At 36.8% G+C, this 22,609-nt stretch overlaps 1 protein-coding gene and 3 long non-coding RNA genes across 8 annotated transcripts; 1 reads left to right on the forward strand and 3 right to left on the reverse strand.

Annotated features, from left to right (window-relative positions):
• Positions 1-484: 484 nt before the first annotated feature.
• Positions 485-5,647, reverse strand: LOC149034925 (uncharacterized). Of its 2 annotated transcripts, XR_016182645.1 has the most exons (6): positions 5,101-5,647; positions 4,043-4,178; positions 3,220-3,416; positions 3,080-3,131; positions 2,857-2,927; positions 485-2,224 (listed from the first exon to the last, which is right to left on the reverse strand). It is a non-coding gene; the product is annotated as an uncharacterized LOC149034925 (long non-coding RNA). The 2 variants fall into 2 exon arrangements; XR_016182644.1 differs by lacking the exon at positions 5,101-5,647 and having other exon boundaries at positions 4,043-4,953.
• Positions 5,648-8,238: 2,591 nt separating this feature from the next.
• LOC149034926 (uncharacterized) lies at positions 8,239-9,884 on the reverse strand. 3 transcript variants are annotated; one of them, XR_016182643.1, is made up of 3 exons: positions 9,534-9,827; positions 9,166-9,310; positions 8,239-8,491 (listed from the first exon to the last, which is right to left on the reverse strand). It is a non-coding gene; the product is annotated as an uncharacterized LOC149034926 (long non-coding RNA). The 3 variants fall into 3 exon arrangements; XR_016182641.1 differs by having other exon boundaries at positions 9,166-9,238; positions 9,534-9,706; XR_016182642.1 differs by lacking the exon at positions 9,166-9,310 and having other exon boundaries at positions 9,534-9,884.
• A 1,701-nt stretch (positions 9,885-11,585) lies between these two features.
• On the reverse strand, positions 11,586-22,598 carry LOC149034927 (mitochondrial disaggregase-like). 2 transcript variants are annotated; one of them, XM_089192849.1, is made up of 15 exons: positions 21,037-22,598; positions 20,278-20,433; positions 16,872-17,026; positions 15,498-15,598; positions 15,192-15,306; positions 15,018-15,095; positions 14,829-14,884; positions 14,715-14,759; positions 14,322-14,429; positions 14,177-14,230; positions 13,892-14,039; positions 13,528-13,598; positions 13,242-13,361; positions 13,036-13,140; positions 11,586-12,599 (listed from the first exon to the last, which is right to left on the reverse strand). In XM_089192849.1, exons 2-15 carry the CDS (start codon positions 20,397-20,399, stop codon positions 12,375-12,377), a joined length of 1,503 nt encoding a protein of 500 aa, XP_089048975.1. In that variant the 5' UTR covers positions 20,400-20,433; positions 21,037-22,598; the 3' UTR covers positions 11,586-12,374. The 2 variants fall into 2 exon arrangements, with proteins under 2 accessions (XP_089048975.1, XP_089048976.1); XM_089192850.1 differs by lacking the exons at positions 16,872-17,026; positions 20,278-20,433; positions 21,037-22,598 and adding an exon at positions 16,161-16,514.
• Positions 17,253-19,349, forward strand: LOC149034928 (uncharacterized). The gene is made up of 2 exons (XR_016182646.1): positions 17,253-18,350; positions 18,964-19,349. It is a non-coding gene; the product is annotated as an uncharacterized LOC149034928 (long non-coding RNA).
• Positions 22,599-22,609: the final 11 nt, after the last annotated feature.

Below are 22,609 nucleotides of genomic sequence, written 5' to 3' on the forward strand. Positions count from 1 at the left end.
CCAGCACAAAGCCTAGAGATTATTGGACAAATATCACCGAGCCTGAGGAGATTTTTATCGCTGAAAAAGAGAATGTAGCCTTCCCTATGAAATATTTATCAGTCTGCAAGTTTTGATGCTATGTTTCACCACTGTGATGTTCTTATTGTTGAGACCGGTCTGTATATTACTCACACCCTTGGAATATAAGTCAATTTAGCGTTAAAAAAAAGTTTTCAGACAAATGGAAATTTTCCCAGAAGTCGCTGTATACATAGATGCATGTGCATATATTGACGACAAACTATTGATTTATCTTTGCTTGACAAGCAAAGTGTACATATACATAGAGGACTACGGGTTCTATGCACTGTCAGATAAAACATTGTAACAGAATATTTAAAGAGTCGAGTGCAAAGGAAGCCATTCCAAAAGGATCTCATTCCAGAGAGACATCTGCCCAAAAAGCAGTATGCTTATATGAGAAAAGAAAAGAAAAGAAAACTTAAGTAATTCAGATTTAATCAAATTTTTAACAGATGACAATATTAACAAGCATTACTTTCTTGTCACTATTAACATGCATCACGAAAGAAGACAATTGAGCAATAACTATTATTCATTCTAATACTAAGTCAAGGCTTTGTCACAGTTTCTTTCTCAAAAAGATATTGTAGATGAATATGAAGAGTGATTTTATCCAACCGGTGAAATTGGTCATAAACTACTGTGCATTACAAAATTTTTGGTTGATGTCATGTTTTCCACACACAACATGGGGAGAACCAACAATCAAACATGCATGCTGGTGTCATACAGGTTTGTTTACATACTGTTTCATGGGTTGAGTAAAATCACTCTAGTTGTTCCTTTTTTAATGTTTCATATAAATTTTGGTTACCTTTTTCCTGCTATGATATCTTTTGTTGATAAAATCATCTTGATAAATAGGATACACTGTAAGTGTTTGGAACAAATAAACACTTTTTTTGTGTCATTTAAGCAGGAGTGATTGGTGCTAAATATTTTTTCTAACCACATGTGCAAACCGTAATCAATCTAACTCAAAATTCAGGCTTAAATTGCTCATCTAACAAACAAATGGGTAGTTAAAAAAAAACTCCTTCAGTTGTACTTGAACATGCAACACTCCATGGAAATAAACATCTTCAGTACAAGTAATTCAAGTAAATAACTTCAGGTAAAATACTGATTTTTTGGAATTTGTGACATATAAAGTAGACTACACTGCACTAATATACAATAAATCCATTCTATCCTTTTACTCACTTGCAACTATTTGGCTCTAACTGTTCAATACTATTTGACAGATTACAGAAAGTAACTCTGTCCTTCAAATTTGCCCTTATATACTTTTGAATAAAATAAAGCAGTTGACACCAGATCGAGGAGTCAAGGCTATTTTATTCACCCATTCACTCATAATGGTTGGTAAGATTTCTTTTTTATATGAGTTGCTGTAAACATAAAGATTTCAAATAAATTCTTTGCAATTTAAATGTTTGTGTCATTTTTTAAAATTTTACTGCTCTGGAAATGCACTGGATATGAAACTCTGGAACTAAACAACTCCAAAGGAGGTTTTGTGGACAAATTCATGGGTCTGATGTGAACATGCTTAAGAGGTCACATTCTCTATTGATGTTGTTCTCTGGCCATGTCTAGGTACTATTCACAATTTGGAGCTGCGGAATTTTGGATATAACTTGAATTAGGCATGCTTCAAAACCCAATTGAAACTGTTAGAGTGAACACATGACCTGTTAGGTATTTAATTATTAGTATTACACTGTGCCAAATAGCTTTCCTTTACTGATTTTATTTAAAATTACAAAAAGTCTTTCTCCTCAAGTTGCCTCCATTTCCAGTCTCTCCACATTCCATAATGATGCTGTTTTGTAATGCTCAATAAGACCCATCCATCACTATCAACTTGCTTTAAGATACTTGCCACATCAGTTCTGTGGTCTCCTTGGTCCAAAATTCCAAGGCTCTATCCCACTTGTAATGAAAAATCTTTGTCTCAACCTACCCATCCTTACCTGCCTCCATTAATCAAAATTAATCTTTTTTCTGTTGTCATCACTGCATGGTAACACCCTCTTGGAACATTTATCCCTTTCTCCTTCCTTGTTTGAAAAGATATTGCTCAGTGATGGCATTAAGGCCTTGGAATACCTTCCTTCCTTCCTTCTTTCAAATAGAGAATCTGTAGGGTTGGAATCTGTGAAGAAAATCAGTCTCCATTAGAAAAGAAACTTTAATGACACTCACCTAATGAAAGACTGTCTTTACCAAATTGGTATTAAAATGCACATTTGGCCTACTTTCATTGGGTTGGTTGGACTTCTTTGCTAATGAAGTACCACTAACCTTGAGTATCAGTATGTTAATGATAATATGCTATGAATTAACTCAAAGGACAATAAAAACAACCTCATCCTTCTGTTAACCCAACAAACAAATTTAGCAATCAAAGAAGGAACATCAATCATTAGATGTATTTATAATAATTTCCCTTAAAATTTATTGCAGACATAAGGCACTAAAAAACATCCAAAACTGGTCATCAAAGGACACATAAAACAAAAGCAATAGTGATTATAATTGTAATAATAGTAATAATAATAATATTCCCCTAAACTACTTGGCATGTTACAAGAACATCTCTGCATAGTATAAAATAATAATAATAATAATATTCCCCTAAACTACTTAGCATGTAACAAGAACATGTATGCATAGTTTTAATTAATAATAATAATAATAATAATAATAATAATAATAATAATAATAATAAAGTAAGAGAAAACCTAAACAGAAAAAAACTATAAATCACTCACAAATTCTGCATACCTCATAAGAAGCATCTTTGGGAGGCTTGAGGAGCTAAAACAGGACAAAATCTTCATCATCTGGTTTACTGGCTATAAAAAAGCACACAATGCTTTCATTAGCAAATAACAAAAAACAAACAAGGTTTATAGAGATCAATAATTATGGAACAATGTAGCAAAAAACTCATCTTACAAAAACAAAGAGACAAAGAGTGAAAATGGTCAACATAATTATTAACTACCTTGAATATTGTTTTCATTTGACAGCTGTGTCTTTGTCCAGTAGTTGAATGTCTAATGGTGAAAGAGGAGGGGGGGAGAACAAATAAATCATCATTAATATCGTCATAATCCTCCTCAAAATCTCCTGATTCATACTCACCAGGAAAAGCAACACCAAAACCAGCAGAAACCTCTTCCATGGTTTTTCCAGTACTAAATGGACTCACTCCTGCTTTGCATTTCTTGATTCCATCTTCACTTATTCTTGCACTGCTGTCTTCACCAGCATAATGCACAAAACAGTATCTGCCAGTTTTTCATCAACATATTTCTGGCATCCATTGAAGCTACAATCTGCTAAACAAAATATAGTATTTGTAAATAAGTACTAGCTATCTATGATTGCTACCTTTAACATACACTCATTGATTAACCCTTTATACCCTAACATCAGTAGGCATATTCTCCGTACCGTTCTCTATACATTTCCTGAACTGTTGACAAGGAGAATTTGTTTAAAAATCAAGAGCTTTATAAGTTGTTGGTCATTTCCTTGATTCATGTGGGATGTGGGGTGATATCAGGGGTGATTTTGTAATGAGAAATTAGAGGCTGGCCACTCTTAGGGTTAAAGGGTTAAGATTTTTTCTTTCATTAATGTATTGCAAACTGTACATAACTAGTAAAGCAGATCCTATTTAATGGTTCAGAGATGACCTTTCTACAAGTAACTGGAGTTGAGGCAATGGAAGATATTATTGCATGCTCAGTGTATTGTAGCATAGTATTTAAAAGTTTCCTGTTTCTGAATTCCAGCAGTGGATAACTCTTGTATTCTAGCACTGTTATTTTCCAGCCCCTCTCAGCTGTTCTCAGTTTCTCAGCAGGAGTTAACTGTTGTATTCCAGTACTGTTAATTTCCAGCCCTACACAGCTGTTCTGAGATTACCGGCAAGGAATAAATATTCTTTTACAGTACTTACTTGTATTTTCCAGCCCCTGCAAGCTGTTCTGTCATTTTTGATTTCCAGCTGGAGGTAACTGTTATTTCTAAGCACAATTATTTTCTGGCCCCTCTAGGCTGATTGGAGTTTTCCTGCTCAAGTTGACTGTTATTTTCTGTAAAACAGAATAATATACATAGGGACCCAGGCATGAAGTGAAGAAACCTTCCTTGGAAACCTTGGAAACAAGACAATGTTTTTAATTGCTCAGATCAAAACCAAAAAAATTTACTGTTTGTTAAAAACAATGTTATATAATGTTAAATGTTACATAATGTTAAAAATATCAAGGCCAACAGTAATTCTGAACACAAAATTTAATAAATTTGACACCTGTGGAGTATATAGCATTGCTTATGAATGAGACAAGAATGTGCTTTTAAATTTCCATCATACCTGAATAATGTCTGTGTAAAATTTTAGCTCAAATGTAGTATTTTTAACTTATAAATCTACTCCTAGTAAGTGGCCCTGGCAACCTTAATCTTTACATGTAACTGCCAATAAAATAACCCTCCATCTTCATAAAGATCTAAGTAAGCTTTTAAGGCCTTCCTGTCATTTTTTTAAAGCATGGCCTCACAAACTTTTTCTTTTGGCTCCACCAATAAAAAACATTTAGGGAAAGTCAAATAATCAACAACCACAACTAGTACTTAAATACTAAGTTAGCAATTGACTGAGACACCATTAGCACCACAATAAAAAATGTAAGAACCCTCAACTGGCTGAAACTTGCATCATTCAGTTGCATACTATTCTTCCCACATTTCCTAATAAATTAACCTATATTTAGTGGATACCTCTATAACACAGACACTAGGGAAGGTTCTTAGAGAGGTTACCTTTAATACTTTTATAACTATAAAAGTAATAGCTTTCGCTGCAGTTTAAATTGATTTAATTTTTGAGATACAGTTACCTAATTCTTCACTTATCACACAACAGCTGTGCAAAGCATATCAATTGTAAATAACAAATGTGGAGAGTTACAAATTACTTTCAGTACTTTATAGTGCAAGCAATGTGTTCCTTACCACCATTTTTCAGTGTTTTCTTTCCATTTACAGACTCAAGTGGCTGTAATGAAAAAACAAATTCAAACAATTCTACCTCACTTCCTAAAGCAAGAAATCACAAGAATAAACAAGTGTAGAAACTTAGACATACTTAGGCTAGAACCCTAATTCAAAAATAAAAAAAACTCCCCCCTGCAAAAAAAAATGTACCACTGTCTTTGGTACCATCCTGTTCCTCCCCTATTTCCGTATTTTTTTTTTTCAACTTTTCTTTTCTATCAACTTTCAAACACATAACATGCTTCTTCTTGATGGGAAGAGGTTCCATAAAAAACCCAAATAACCAGAAAGATTACCAGCAAGATAGATAACCAAATGGATAACCAAATGAGTAGTGGTATCAAACTAAAGCTTGTAGCAATTCACCGACCTGACTATTACACCCTATTCTTTTTCCCCAGGTCTATGTGAACTAGATTTTGAGCACAGAATGTAATACCTCACCAAACATCTGCTAGGATGACTCACTTAAAAGTGTGCATGATTATCATCTCTTGCTGAGATAGCACACTGCACTTCAATGTTTTTATTACTACACATATAGGGGCTTTGGTAAGATTGTGGAAAGGAGGGAAAACATTTGAGCAGCCGGGAGGGACAAAAATGACAGTGTGGCAGCCATTTATTCCCACTTGGATAGCAAAGTCTGGGGAACCTTTCCCTGGAAATTTAAAAGTTTGGATGTCCATTTTAGGCCACTATTTCTCAAGTTGGCTAAAAATTATATTAGCCCAAGGGGCTTTATTCTAAATAGATCAAAAGAAAGAAAGTAGATAGATAAATAGAAAAGCACATATTATTAAGTGATGAGTAATTTTGCTGCAAATTTGTGCCCCTCTGGGTGAGCAAAGAGAATGATGACCCAACTGTTACTTGCTGCAGAGCGTTAGGAGCCAGCACCCTATCCTTTATAAGAGACCAGATCTTCATCATATGTGTAAGCAGTTTGTAAGTTAAATTTCCAGGATATGTGAAGTTTAACATCGACCATACATCCTAGCTGAATTTTTACGTAGCCCCGTACATTTACAATGAATACATGTCTTCCACTGTACCCATAATAGCCACCAGTGTAGACACTATGAGACTGCTACATGCAACATAATACAAATTATTGAGGCTGGAAGAAAATCACAAGTTTTTGATCATTGAAACACCGAGAGCTGTCCTGGTTTTTAATCGACGTGCAATATCAAGTGTTGCATGTCCCAAACAAAATAAAAAAAGTCAGTCCTCAACACAGAAGGATTCAATGAATCCAGGTATCATGCAGCTACATGAAATCTACTGGAATTTAGCACAAAACTTGAACGCGATCTTTGAAGAATGGTTGTAATATTTAAAATTTAAAAAAATACTAGCATGAAGTGCAACGAAAACCTTACCTTATTGTACTAGCTCCAACAGAAAAGTAAGGAAAGCCATGAGGCAATGTCAAATTCTCGTCTTCCTAGGCTTTCCAACGTATGGAAGGAAATTTCCCAAATACCTCGCACTTAAAAACGCAACCAGAATCTTACTCTTTCACCAATCCGAAGCGTCCCAAAAGGTGTCAAGGATAGCCCACGAAATTCTCAAACTTCGAGCGCGGAAATCTTAACGATCTTTTTACACTTTTGCTTTGCATCCCTCCCCTAGTTGGGAAGTGACACGCAGAAGACACGATCACAACGCACTTTGATTGGAAGAAGTAAAACTGCATTCTATTGGTTATAATGTGTGAGGACATAACCACAACGGAAGACACGACTGCAACGCTACATATGTCCGGTAAATTTTAGTTTGATACGAGAAACCGCTGTTATGCGCCTGCCTCGGTTTCCCTTTCGAGAATCACGAAAGAAAAGAAGCAGTAAAATACGTCGGAAAAAACAATGGTTCGAGTATTTGAGACAACCTTTCTTCTCATTTTTTCTTCTGTAACGTAGATGGAAGCGGCAAATCCTTGAAATTATTGTGTGATGTGTGGAAGGAAGTTATTTTCAGAATGCAAAAGATTGTTCGAGTCTTGTCTCGTGATTGTCTGGGCGATCGATGAAGATGATGTTATTTTTGAAGGATGCAAGTGGCCTGTCGAAGAGTACAAAAGAATTGGATAGTATACTTTTATCGTGTCATTGCTATCTCAAGTTATCGGTGATCATTTGAAGTACTCGCCTTTCTGTAAGCGTTTTTTAGAGCTTCAACTGTACTGCTAGTGCAGTGTACCTCCAATTTTGGCAAAAATGTAAAGTTTACAGAGGTTTATGTTTTGTTTCAAAAGTTTTTTTTTGACATGAATCACAACCGGCAGGGCTGATTACCAAAATAAAAAAGGTCAATGTCGAGTAAAGAAAAGTAAGACAATGCTAATGCTAGAGATATGGTAGCTCCATCTGGTTAGAAATGGAGGAATAATTATGGATTTTATCAGAGTAAGATAAAGTCTTTTCAATCATTAGTCTCGGAAATATCATCAGATATGATCGATGATGTGGGGAAATTGTGAAAGAAAACAAGTACTACTTTGGGCTTCCAGTTGTAAGATGAATAGTTAAATCAATTATTACCCAGTGAAAATCACTATCATTTATCATTTCAACTGCACAAAAAAATCATATACACTCTTTGCAACCTTATTCTCCAACCTATTAAATTACAAGAGTTGTGTGACAATTTGATGGTCTGAAAAGACTCTTACACATGCTAAACAACAAAGAACCAGTAAGGCTGATATTTAACAGTGAGGGTAAAAAAAAAAAAAGCCTTTTCTTTTCAGGAATAAGACTTAGTGAGGTCAGATTAAACTAATGTGAAGAGGTTTGTTGATCTCTTTATGAAAATTGATGCTTTACATCTATCAGATTTTAGAGAAATGAGACCTAAGTCAAAAGGGGACTTTGATATTGCATATTCTGCAGTAATGGGCATCAGCTTGGATGCCTATTTGCAGAAATTAATAGTTTTCAAGCCAGGGGTTTGGCTGTGCTAATTTTAAGGCAGAAAATCATAAATCAGTCGCTTAAGAAATTTTTAGCTCTGCCTGGAAGCTCAAACATTGTTATGGAACAGGACAATATTTCACCTGATCACTCCTCATATTGTTTTCCCATGAAATTTGGACAAAACTTTCAAAAAACTTTATTGGTAATTTTATAGTTACAAAAAAAGGTATAGACACAAGTTGCATATAGCATAAGCTAGTTGAGGCAAGTTGTGTGGAGAGAACAAAAGATTGATAATTTATACCAGTAGTAAGCTTCTGGTACTAATGACATTCTCTTGAATGCCAGCTTGCCACAGCAAATGTCACACCTATCCTTTCTGTCAATAGTACTGACCATATGTAGTGGGGTCACTTCACATCTCCCTAAACAGCAGAGAACACAATAGTTAATTCCAATCATCAGTCTCAATTAAGAAATAAAAATTGAAGGATCAAGACTTATCTGGCAAAGAGAAATACAAGTCAAACTGGTTTGAAGACATTTTAACCCGAAATTCGTTTTCAAATATGACAGAAATACTGTAGTTCACATTCTAAAGAAAGAGAGTTCCAGCCCCTTGAGTAATTATTCATTTATTGTATCGCTCACCTCATGTTTTAAGAACCAGAGAAAGTTAGATAATTTTAATCTGCGAGTTTTATAGTACACTTCGACTCAAAATTCATTTCGTATGGCAGAAGTATTCTACTGAAATAAACAAGACAGAATGAAGCTGACGCCATCCGTTTCGAATAACACATGAACATGAAGAAAACGGCACCAGTTTAAACTCATGAGACAAAGCCCACGGATTTTTTTGAGGTAAATGAACTGGTTAGACCGAAGGCTAAATAAATAAACAATGAACTGACAGTGGTGAGAGATTTGGGGGCCATGTGATAAAACAAGTTCTACCGAAGTTTATCCTCTAGTTAGCCCTTCAAGCCCAAAAGGGCAATCAGAAAAATTCTCACCAAAACACAGCAAAAAAATTAGATAAAAACCGCAGATGATCGAGGCAAGACTATAAACGTTGCTAAGACGCATGCCTACGTACCAAGTACAACAGACTTGGAGAGCAAAATGGCCAAAGACAGTTGTGAGCCATGACTTTGAAAATCCACCTCAACCTCCCAAAAACGAATTCGCCGAAGGTTATAGAAAGAGCAACTCAATCCTGAAGCTGGAACATTTTTTTAAGCCTTGTGTCCAATGGGACAACAAAGAGAAAGAAGATAAGATGTTATTTGAAGTGATTTGAAGCTTGGGGGCCACCTCGAACTTAACGTAATTTTATTTCAAAGTTGAAGTAAAATAAGATCAAATTGTAAACTACCTTCTATCATCGTAACAAATATCTCGCGATCGCCTCCACACATCACTTCGTGATTTATAGAAGTAAGACATCAACATCTTAAGACTAACCTTCAAGGTTTGTAGTCTCATGTGCACATCTTGATCGTCAGCAAATCAAATCTCAAACTTCAAGTTTTCGGCCTTTTTTCGCGTTTTGTTCGCACTTTGATCATTAAAATATCCTCATCCGAAGAGCCAGCAAACTCCACAAGTATCCACAGAGTTAGAAATGGTAGTAAACTTGTCATACTCTTCCATCCCTCTCCAAAAAATATCACAGAAAGGTGTCGATCGCTCAGTTGAAAACCCGCAAAAGCGCGCTGAAAATATCAAAATGGCGCCGAACGCGCCGAACAAATTTTCTTGGCGCATGCGCAACAAAAGGCCCCTCTGCTCTTCGTGAGCACTTTGACAAAGTCCTTCGTCTGTGGCGTTGCAGTTGTGTCTTCTGTTGTAGTTATGTCCTCGCACCTGGTAACCAATAGAATGCGGTTTTATTTCTTCCGATCAAAGCGTTGTGAACGTGTCTTCTGCGTATCACTTCCCAACTAGGGGAGGGATGATATGCAAAAAAATTGTGAGAAGATTTCCGCGTTCGAAGTTTGAGAATTTCTTGGGCTATCCTTGTTTCACAGGCTATCCTTGATGCCCTTTGGGACACTTCGGATTAGTGACAGATGGACTACACTATAATGATGACTGCAACTACTTAAGAGCGTGTCCACGAGAACACCGGGGCAGTCGTGTTGCATGCTATCTCACTAATTTCAGTGAAACTTTGTCAGTTTAAAGATTCTGCCCCGAAACTCAAGAAGACAAACTGGTTTCTGTTTTGGTTTTTTCCGGGGGGAAATAGACCACCCCCCGGTTTTTCTTGGTTTTCACCAAGGAAATCGCTTCAAAATAGGCAAAATGTATGAAGCTCTCACTGCGATGGTATTTGACCAATTACTCTGAGGGTTAGCACATATATTTTTACATCCTTAGTTAATGTCCGCCGCGAGTATCAGTCAATTTGATTGACGGCTTGTCAATCAACAGAGGCAAATAAACGACTGTGTTTTCAGACTTTTCGATTCATCCAAATATTTAACGACTTTGAGGTCAAATATCTCCCCTTGCCAGAAAGCTACAACACTTATCTTGATTCCCCTTTATAATCCATCATTTCATCTCTGAAAATCATCAAAAAAATCTGTGGGCACCACCGTATTTTTGTCTTGGATGCCTTTAAAATCTGCGACTGTGACAAGTTTCTCTCAACTACACCTGTCACGCAATTCTTGCTCTAAGCGGTCACTTTACTAAATAAACCGAAATTTTTAAGTTCTTAATTCAAGATAACTGATCAAGAAAGGTAAAAAATGTGAAAAACTTTTGAGATTTGTTGTAGGAATGGAAAATTTCACATTTAGAGAGATGCATGTAGGCGGAAACTCGATGAGAAAATCGTAGCCTTTCTTTCCTCTGTCGTGTATTACTTTGAAGATTTATTAAAATCAGGAAATAGGGCTCTTGTACAGAACAAAACATTCATTAGTCTACAATTTGATTGTTTATTATCGTTATCGCACAGTTCACAATAAGGAAGCTGTAGCTAGAGAGGAGATTGTAAAGTCACATGTCCCGTGCTTGTTGACGCACAAGTTCCAGTGTATAACGACTTCGACTTTTCCAGACCGCATATGATGGGAAACTCGTTTCCCCCCCCCCCCCTTATTTGAAAAGAAATATCAATAGCCCCATAAAATTTATAAACTGCGCCGTGTTTCCAGAAAATAAGACTGGAAAATGTTTTTCCCACCATCAAGAAACTCCACGTAGAAATACTATTTGCAGCGTGACTACGTGACCTTTCATGAGAAGTAAGAATTGTTCATCTTTTCTTTTCAAGAAAATACTTCTAGAAAGTTCTTAATCTTTCTGTTAACTTATTTACCTGTTTTTTGACTGCAGATGTCATCTGCATTTGTCATTATTTTTGCTGATTGTCACGGCCTTTCCTGTGTGCACGTGCGAGCCAGTTCATATACAGCACTCTTTCGAGTTTCTTTGCGTAGTGTCGGACCTAGGTGTGCAGGTATGGCTCAATAGATATCTGCACGCAACAACACGGGTTCCTATGTTTTCTCCTTTTTCTTTATTTGTATTTGTATTCTCTTCCTTGCATTATAACACATGTATGTTTTTTTTATTCCCTCAGCGCGTTCCCTCATATTTGGAAGAAGGCTATGAAAAGTCAATATTGACCAGAACTGAAACCTTTTCTATCACCATTTGTTTCAAAGAACCCCAGTTATTTATAACTTTATTTCTCAAGAGAATGTGTTATTGTTTGCTATTTATTTCCATTAGAACATGAAAATAGGTCCTGATAAGTTTTTTGTTTCGTGACTCCTTAAAACTGTATTTGCGACAACATCAATTGAGAAATCAAAGGCAATTACGCCCGAGAAATCCGCTTTTAACCTTCTACCCGCAAAAGGTAAATCCATGTAATGAAGTCTTCTAAGACCTCTGTAGACTAGAGACACTAAGTGATATTGAGGGGTCAAATACTTACACTAACTCGGTGACCCTCAAACGGATCACTTACTCGTACATGTAACGTCCGAAAAATGGCACGCATGTATAACACCGTAGGCGCACCTGGCGCACCATTATAAGGCTCTACACTAAAAATTCAGCCAACATGCTCTCCATGAACATTATACACTTCATGTAATGGGAAACAGTTAGTTTTTTTTTCGTCTCGGGAAAAATCAGAACTTGAGGGTAGACCAGTCAGGAACAACGACTGATCCATGACTGTTAGACTAGAATGGTAAAAAGATCTACACTTGTTCTTGAATCCTCAAGACCAAGTGTCTTCAAATTCATATCCGTCGTTAGTTACTCGCTTTCTCTTATTCAAACGAACAGTTTATCTTCAGGAACGAAATGATTTCCAACATTAATGTCAACTTTCTTTTTTCCTTCCTTAACGAGCTGCAGTTTAATGGTAGGAGCTACTTCCTCTGAGTTCCATCCAGTTTTATCTTTGGGGTAGCTCACTGTTAAGTGTAGAGTGCATCCCCGACTTATTAACTCTTGCTCGTGCGCATCAGCAAGTTGATTGACAACTCTTCTTTCAACCTGCATCACAACCAATAATTTTTGCATGAGAATAATTCAAATAATAGCAAATATTTAGGTGAGGGTCCTCCGACTATGAATATATTACCACACTACAAAGAAAGACTTTCTGCACTTTCCAACAGCCGCAGCATTTCGTTCAATTTCGGACTGTGTCACCAGCATTTCCACTATTTGCCAGCAACATAGTCTCCTTTCAACGGTGATTATTTCTCCCTCCATTTTATTGCTTTAGTGCTGGTTATATGAAAAAGTTTCATGTTATTTTCAATTTCTCATATGGTTGGCGTTGAATTGTATCAAAACGCTTCCGTGAGGAGAAGAGAAAAAACCTGACAAAAAGCCGTCGAAAACAAGAGGTGTGAGTATTTTAGTGGAGGAGGGGAGGGTAAAATTACACCACAAGGTAAAGTTGTAAACACATAATCGATCGTACTTCGTGTTTGATTGACCTCGCACCGTAATGTACGTCGTAGCCATCAGCCAGTACATTCAAGACTTCTTTATCCCAAGTCATGTGGATATCGTGTCGATCCAACGCCTGTATTCAAACAAAGAAGAAATTGGGCAAGGACTTAGATTACTTCTTTAACAACTGCTCAAGATCATTTACAAAATGTTACAGGAGAGCACATTACAGACCATTTTTGACCAGTAATCCAGCTCTTTTGTCACTAAGCTTAAACGCTCTGGGTGTGAAAATGGCAGGAAGTACACAAACTCATTGATGCGACCCAGGAACTCGTCTCGTCCGAAGTGACTCTGTTGATACGAAGAGAAACAAACAAACAGCTTTTGGGAACATTTTATGATAACTACTCTTTAGCTTTAACAAAAAAGAACTCTCACGAATTCTCAAGACATCACTCATTTTTCTCAATTTTATAAACCCAGGTTTGCTGTAATTTATCGCTAAAGGGATGTTTACCTTCAGAATAGGTTGGACCACTCTTTCTTCAAACTTTCGCGATATAGAAACCTTTTCACTTACTTCATCACCTGAAAAGAAAAACAGTGAACTCCTTCCCATATAACACGAGAACACATCCACATTGGAAAAAAAAGAACAAACTTTTCTTCCTAAGACCAACTTTGGTTTAGTGTGTTTGTGTTACTTTTTTACTCATTCCCCTCCCTTCTACATTTTTATTCCAGTCAGGCTGCGTATTATTTCACGAGTAACTTGAACGAGGTAAGAATTTGTGTTATGAAATGTTGCACATCTTTCTAAACTTATCCCGCATTTCGTCGTCCAACATCAGCAAAATTTAAGCCTCCACAACAAAACTCACTTTCTTGTCTTTGCTCAGCAGCTAGTTTTGCTTCTTTTCTCAGCTCCAATGCGTGATTTGCTATTTCTTCACTGGCAAGGTTTGACGTCATCACAAAAATGGCGTCTTTGCATACAATTGTTTTCCCTTGTCCGTCCGTCAAACGACCCTGAATCAAAAACAGGTTTTTTTTTTCATCAAAACTTAAAAAGAAGTAAAACAACAAAATGAAAAATTTTCAAACCTAGTATGACTCAAATTGAAGAAAAAAAACAATCTTCACTCAAATTTAAGTATAGATGCTACCTCGTCAAACAATTGGAGCATGACTGTTAAAACGTCTGGGTGGGCCTTCTCCACCTAAAAAGACATTAAAAAATGAGATGAGCCTAGTGATTTTAGTCACAAAAAAAAAAACGTCTAAGAAAATTGAGGATCGTTTATTTCTTACCTCGTCAAATAACACCACAGCGTTTGGACACTTTATGAGTTCCTTTGTCAATTGTCCGCCTTGATCGTGTCCAAGGTAACCTGGTGGTGCACCGATCATTTTCGCAACCTTGAAAGAAAGATGTTTAAGTTCCAGTTTAAGCGCTATTTGTTTGAGTGTAAACCGCACAACAGCCAATAGGAACAAAGGAAAATACCACAACGAGCCAATGGGAATTGAGAGTCTCTGGGGAATCTTGAACTTTTTTAAGGAGGAGAATTCTGCGCCACCATCTCCCCCTCCCTTCCCCTCTTGGCTACCCGTATAAACCTCTTACCTTAGTTGTCTATGTCAAAGGAAAGTTTCCTTTTTCTAAGAACGTTCTTTGAGTTTTTCATCCAAATCAACTCTTACCTCATGCTTTTCTTGGTATTCAGACATGTCCAGTCTTACCAAACACTGGGAGAGAGAAAGCAACTTTTAAACAAAGTGATAACCAAATACAATTGAAAAAAAATCCTGCACTACCTTCTTGTTGTCTTTATGAAGATAACGAGCCACTTGTTTGGCAAGCTCTGTTTTTCCTACAGGAAGGAACGATCAGAGAGAATAATGAAACGTCACAGTCATTAATAATGCCATATCAGATCGCATATGTTTTGTGACTAAATTTATATGTGTAAACTAAATATGTTCCAAAAAAGCACTGAAATTTACCAATCCCTGAAGATCCAAGAAAGAGAAACACAAGGGGATGTTCCTTATCATACCAACCATTTTCTCTTGTACGAATTGCTGTAAACAAATGAAAAACAGATTCAGTAGAATATAACTTCCAAAATTGCCAAACTGTAGTCTTCCAAACTGATTTTGTCGCATAGAAAATCATACCTGCAGCAACTGTGAGAATGGCTCCTTCTTGTCCTATAATATTCTCTTTCAATCTCATCTCCAAAGGATAGCGCCAACTTTCCTCAATCTCTCTCCTCTCTTTCCCTTTCAAACACTGAAAAACAAGTTGTATCATTTCAATTACAAAATACAGCTGCAATATCTGTTACTTCTCTTAATTGAAATTTTAACATCTTTTAATATTGACGATACAATGAAAAAAATATTGTGATATTTGCTCTATACAATGCAAGCACAGCTCACAAAAATTTGAAAGATAGCTTCAGATAGACGTTAACATCGTACCATATCCTTTATTTTAGTCCAGAATCCTATCATGCTTCCAGTCCCAGCATATTCTACTGCTTGGTAGCCTGAGTTATTATCCTTAGGGGTTGTATCAGCTCCTATTGGCGATAAACAAAAAAACAAACAGACAGACAAGTAAGAAGAATAGCAAAATGTTATCATAAATAGTAAAAAGACCTTTTGATAAAACTAATAATTGCTAACTAGGTAGTGAATTGCTTGATACACAACACACTTAATTCACCTTTTAGGCTTTAGAGTTCACGTGTAGTGTCACGTGACTTTTGATGTAAACAAACCGCGAAAGTTAGGACATTGAGTCTACCACCCACTACCCGTTTACGAACTCATTTCCACTATCGCGAAGCGTTTCTATGCTCAAAATTGACGTCTTTTTTGTTTCATGTGTTTGATTGTATATCAAGCGAGTTGATATTTCGTTACTGCTACAGTAGATGCGAAGAATGTGGCAGGAATGTTCTGGCACGTTCTGCGTGCGTACAGCGATATATCTGATTAAGTATTTTCAGGGCGTTAAGCGCGTAGATTGTCAAATAAAATCACGTCTTAGTTAGTTTCGAGGTGATAGCACATATCTATGGCTATCTGGGTCATCGCTAAAAAAAGACTGTATGGCCGCAATAATTCCATTTTCAGTACCCAGATCAGTAACGAAATCAACTGGGCATCCACAATACATCCGCTTTTCTTAATTCAGAGCCTTCCGGGTCTATCTCTCGAAGAAGTTCCTTTACAACGATGCGCGGTTATCTGGTGCCTCTTAGCTGTAGTGTGTGCCACACCGACCTGTACCCTTGAAAAGATCCATGGACGTCAATAATAGTTGGGACAGATGCTTTGACCTGATCGATATTGTATTCTGGTTGTTGTCTCCTAAGACCGTAACTCTTGATTCGTCTTTTCAAGGTTCTTAGGCTCATTTCAATGCCATGGTTTTTCAATAGGAGCAAAATTATTTCTTTGTACTCAAAGCCTCTGAAAAAATAAAAACCGCTCATCCCTAAAAGATTCACTTCCGCCACAGAAAGGGTTGATATATGATCATAGTAGACATCACGTGAGATCGAAAAGAACCAACAAATTATTAACAAGCATCTGAACTCGATGAGCCAATCGAGAAATAATTAACTGTCTCAACATCGGATACTAAATCAGTAAAAAGTGGCGATCCACCAAAAAAATTAAATCTATTAGATTTTTTGCATTTATTTACAACATTCATAACATCGATCACTAATGATGTTTCTTCTCTGTCCGACTTAATGAATATAACAATAACATAAATCAAAGCTGAAAAATATTACAGTGATTGTTCTCATACTTATAGCATTTTATTTGAATCAATCGTACCTGAGCTCCAATAGAAAATTCCTCCACACGCTGTGGCGGCAGTTCCTCCTGCTATTATTACCACTCGTAAGATCTTTTTGGGAGGAAGAAAGGACCTTCGCCATCTCGGTAAATTTTGTGAGCTAAACCTTGAGGTCATTTTTGTGAAGGTATGGCTGTTAAGGAAATTTGACCCATATGAATAAAATAATTTTCCACGCAGAAGACAAGCCATTTCGTTGTTGCACTACCTTGCATGAATCCTTTAGAAAAGGTATGCTTGTTAAGTCATTCCTCTGACGTAATGTGATACATATACAATGGCCAATCACATCGTATCGAGCGACCGGAGTGCGCTTTCCATTTTGGAATGAAAATATCTGCAGTGTGGGCTTGAAACATTACAACGAACGTTGCAGCATCTATGACAGCCAGGGCTTGATCGCTAATGAATGGATCAGTAGATAAATGGATCGATGGATCAGTAGTTCAATGGGACTGGTTAAGAAACTCTGGCGGCAGTTTTTGCCGGAGGCAACGGAAAATTTGATTAATATTATTCCGGTTTGAGCAACCTTCAACTGATCTCAGAAAAACGTGCTGTTCGCATGATCATTGCGAACCAGATCATTGGCCTCTCACATAACTTTCCTTGAAGTTCTTTCGTTCCTTAGTTAACGCTGTGTGATCGCATCTTTGTTATAGCCTAAACGTGGAAGAACAACTTGCTACGTAAATAACAAAGCGACTTTCGACCAAAAGATGCGTTATTGTTACGCTTCATTTGCAGTCTTGCTTTATTTACATTCTTCATTGATCGACTTGCGACTCCAATGACAACATTTTACCCACAAGCCATGACAAAAGCATAAGGTGGCGTCCTAGCACAATTGTTTTATTTTCTTTAACAGTTAAAGATTGCTTTCTCCTTGCACTGTTGAGAATTCACGGAGGCATATCTCAAAACCAAACCAATAAGTATGGGAATCTCGATTGAGCAATACCTGTCAAGTATTGGCTCTCATGACAATTTCGTGAAAACCAAGGATATCTTATCACGTTCTAATAATCATTTTTGGAGTTTAATGTTTGTGATGTTCTATTTAAATGTATTTTACTTGCCAGTATTGAAGCAAGTTGTTGAACAACACAAAATGTGGAATGATGTGATGTTTTGGTTTTCACAAATGATTTTCTACAATGCTTATTTTCCATTGCTTATAAGGCAGGCAAATAGGCTGATTCAGCAAGACAACGGGAACCTCACTTGACGACGGCGCGCGCAGTGCAACGACCCAAATATGGTCAAATTAGAACAGAATCCAGACTATTCCGCTCGCTCTCCCGTCGTCATCTGACGTTCCCGTCCTGTTGCTAAATCAGCCTAATGATGTAGAGGAAAATCCGGGCCCTACAATATTTGATGTCATCGAACCAACAAGAACAATTTATGTGCTGACTACAGTTAAGGAAATGAGGCTCTCTTTGTTTAAAATGCTGGTAAGTAATGTGTAGCAATGTCAATTACTGCTATTGTTTACCATCACATAGAAGATATCAATTTGTGGACTTCTTCCACTTTGAATAATATTCTTACCATTGGAAATAATTTGTATACTTCTATAAGATGTTCTATCCAAACAAATGATTATTTGCATTTAACTGATGTTCCATGCATTGTTTCAATTTACAATAAAGTATACACATTAGAATATAGTGAGTCATTAACAGGAAGTTTGTTCATGACATCAAATAATGGGCCATACATGTCTCTTCAAAATTCTCTGACAGAAGTGGTTTCAAATTGTCAACTTAACTACAATTTTTGTTTGTTGACGATTGGAATTAATACTGGTGCAGTGATTAAGAATTCAGAACAAAGCTCTAAAATGTTTGATGCTCATTCCAGGGATTTGCATGGGATGCCCCACTCATTTGAGAAATGTACTATGCTTACCATTGAAGGAATTGAAAACCTTGTACCATATTTGAAAATTTCCTGCTTACAAATAGGGGTTGTTCCTTTTGAAATTAAAGGTGTCTTTGTCAGAGATAATGAACCTGATTTGCAAAATGTTCACAAGAGTCCAAAAATTGAACATTTGCCTTTCAGAAATAAAAGAAACCAAACACAACAAACCAAACACCACATATGGAAAGGAAGCAAAGTCTTTAACTGAAATGCCAGAAGAAAAAGAAAATCGATTGATTGCTAGACGTGAATATGAGAAACGAAGAAGGGTAAATGAAAGTGAGGAATCAAGGGAAAAGAGGCTTGCCCAGCAGCGTCTGAACAGGGAAAAGAAACATGCAAATGAATCTTCTGAATCAAGAAGAAAGAGGCTGGCAATCTAAGTATCAAAGACAAAAAATTGCAAATGAATCAGCAGAATGTAGAGAGAAGAGACTGTTAAACCAATGTCAATATCAGAATGAAACTAAACGCATAATTGTGTTCACCTGGCCTTTCTGTTGGAAATAAACTTTGTTTTTTGTGCTTGCGTTTGCCTAAGTTTTTATGCAATTATTGGTTTATCCTGTAACTGTTTTTGTGTGGTTTACACAAAGTGTAAACCATGCTATGTCATGATCCAAGATACTTATTCCTCGCTGGATTTGTCACAGTGAACAGAGCACTCGTCACATGGTTTACTATCATTGAAGATAGCTTCCAGTCTATGCTCAGATAAGTTACGTAAGCTTCAAAGCTTCTGAAAGTGACCATTTTGCAATGGTGGCTGTAACATGCTGTTGAAGATCGTTTTTTTATCTAGTTTTTCATTCATCTTTGTTGCTTAGATTTCACACAGCGGCTTTCCTACAGCTGGCTTGCCTTCTAAGTGCGGATTACAGCGTGGAGTTGTACTCTCACAGGCCAACATTTCATAGTCTGGACCTTTAGTGCAGGTCGCACCACATTGAAACTTAGGAGTCATTATTGACTCTCTGTGCAGTCACATTTCACATAAGTCATTTACCGGAACGTTTTTTATCCTGAATTTCTGTTTATACCACACCCTCAGTAAGAAAATTACTTAACCAGTCTTTTTAGTACATGCTAATATAAAATTTTGGTTAAACTGCAGAATACCCTGCCACCCATGGCATTACATGTCATTGAATATGAATAGAATAAACCATTTTTAGCCAGTAGTGAAAATAGGACTTTTTTGTTGCCATTAGAAAATCAAATGCTGCAGTTGTCTGGAAATTCAATTTGACGGCATCTTTAAATGAAATTTTACTTTCATTTTTACATAGCTAAATTAATCGAAGTCACAAACATCTAACACCTAACCTGAAAATGAAGTTTGTTGTTAACATGGTGCTAAGTATCTATTGTGATTGATTCCAAACTTTGGGGAGTTATCTATAAAACCTCTTGGCAATGTTAGATAACTTGCTAAACTTATTAGTGAAATCTTACATTGTCAAGAGGCATGAAAATGATAGTTTTTCACCATCACTTCCTTTGCTTGATCTGCCGGTTGCTTTTCTTGCTGATGGAGGGGCACAACCAGGCTGCGTCTCGTCGGGCATTGGGCACATACGTGGCCAAACCCTCTACACTTGTGACAACGAACTAGAATAAAAATATAAATGAGAAAATTACAGACAAGCACAATGTTGTTGCAGTCCAAATAAGAGGGAAGGGAAGTTTTCCAGGTAAATGTCCTCGAACTTTAATCTCTCTGAGTAGAGCCGGAAAAAAACAAAGTCACAATTAAAAGTCCTGCCTCAAGTGAGCATCATCTAACCTCACCTCAGACTCAAACGATAAAACCTTTTGGGTCAAGGTTAGACAAAAAGAAATCTTTTGGCACCAGACACACCAACAGTTGTGTATACATTTTATTTTTCATCTTCATGAAATACCTTTACTAGAATTTTGATCGTTCCTACAAAATTTTTTGATGATGAAAAAATGATTTTGATGTTGCCATAGTTAACAAATTAAAACTGACATTTGTCTCCTTCGACAAAAATGTTTCCTCTAGATATTTGAGCGAGATATATATGATTAAACACAACACCTCATCTACACATTCACTTCAATCGTATGCTGTGTGTAATCTTATTAAGGGTCACTTGGAAAGAGGCCCCAAGCAACTTGTTAGACATGTCACTGAAAAGGGTACTTTTTACAGTCAGTCAATACTTGCTTAATGCTTGGTTTTATACTTACTTCTTCTCTTATCTCATCCTCTGTTAATATCATCCCGGCTCTTTTCTTTTGCCGTTTTTGCCAAATTACTTTCAAGCTATGTGTTCCTTACCATCATTTTTCAGTGTTTTCTTTCCATTTACATACTCAAGTGGCTGTAATGAAAAAACAAATTCAAACAATTTTACCTCACTTCTTAAAGCAAGAAATCACAAGACTAAACAACACGTGTAGAAACTTAGACATACTTAGGCTAAAACTCTGATTCAAAAATAAAAAACTACCCTACTGCAAAAAAAATTGTACCACTGTCTTTGATACCATCTTGTTACTCTCCTATTTTTTTCACTTTTCTTTGCTTTTAATTTGTAAACACATATCATGTTTCTTCTCAATGGGAAGAGTTTCCAAGAAAACCCAAATAACTGGAAAGAGCATTGGCAAGAAAGATAACCAAATGAGCAGTGGTATCCAATTAGAGCTTGGAGCAATTAACCGACCTGAATGACTGCTACATCCCTTTCTTTTTTCCCAGGTCTATGTACACTAGATTTTGAGCACAGAATGCAATACCTCACCAAACATCTGCTCAGATATTCCTCATAATTTAGTTCAAGGGACTTTATTCTAAATAGATCAAAAGCAAGAAAGTGGCATATGTCAGCCCCTGAATTAAATAGAGAAGCACATATCATCAAGCGAAGAGTAATTTTGCTGCAAATCTGTTCCCTTCTGGTTGAGCAAAGAGAATGATTTAATGCATTGTAACCCAACTGTTACTTGCTGGAGAGCATGGGAGAGAGCACCCTATCCTTTATAAAAGAGACCAGATCTTCATTATACGTGTTAGCAGTTTGAGTTAACTTTCCAGGATATGTGATGTTTGACATCAACCATACCAGAGGTTGAATTTTTGCGTAGTCCCATACATTTACAATGAATACATGTCTTCCACTGTATCCATGATAGCCATCAGTGTAGACACTTTGAGTTTGCTACATGTAACGTAACAAAAATTATTATGACGCTGGAAGAAAATCACAAATTTTTGGTCATTGAAACACCGAGATCTGTCCTGTTTTTTAAATAGGTAACATGTAGTTTTGCGTGTCCTACGCAAAATACAGAAAATCGATCACCAGTGCACTCCAAACCAATAAGAGAAGCCACGAGGCAATATCAAATTCTCGTCTTCCTAAGCTTTCCAACGTATCGAAGAAAATTACGCTAATAATTCGCAATTAAAAACGCAACCAGAATCTTAATCTGTCACCAATCCGAAGTGTCCCAAAAGGCATCAAGGATTGCCCATGAAGCAAGGGATAGTCCGTGAAACAAGGATAGCCCAAGAAATTCTCAAACTTCGAACGCGGAAATCTTAACGATCTTCTCACAATTTTTTAACATTGCATCCCTCCCCTAGTTGGGAAGTGATACGCAGAAGACACGTTCACAACGCTTTGATCGGAAGAAATAAAACCGCATTCTATTGGTTATCAGGTGCGAGGACATAACTACAACAGAAGACACAACTGCAACGTCACAGACGAAGGACGTTGTCAAAGTGCTTACGAAGGTGGACCAAGACCGTAAG

The sequence above is a fragment of the Pocillopora damicornis genome, chromosome 13 (genome assembly GCF_964200805.1).
Source record: "Pocillopora damicornis chromosome 13, jaPocDami1.2, whole genome shotgun sequence".
In the NCBI taxonomy this organism is placed as follows: Eukaryota; Metazoa; Cnidaria; class Anthozoa; order Scleractinia; family Pocilloporidae; genus Pocillopora; species Pocillopora damicornis.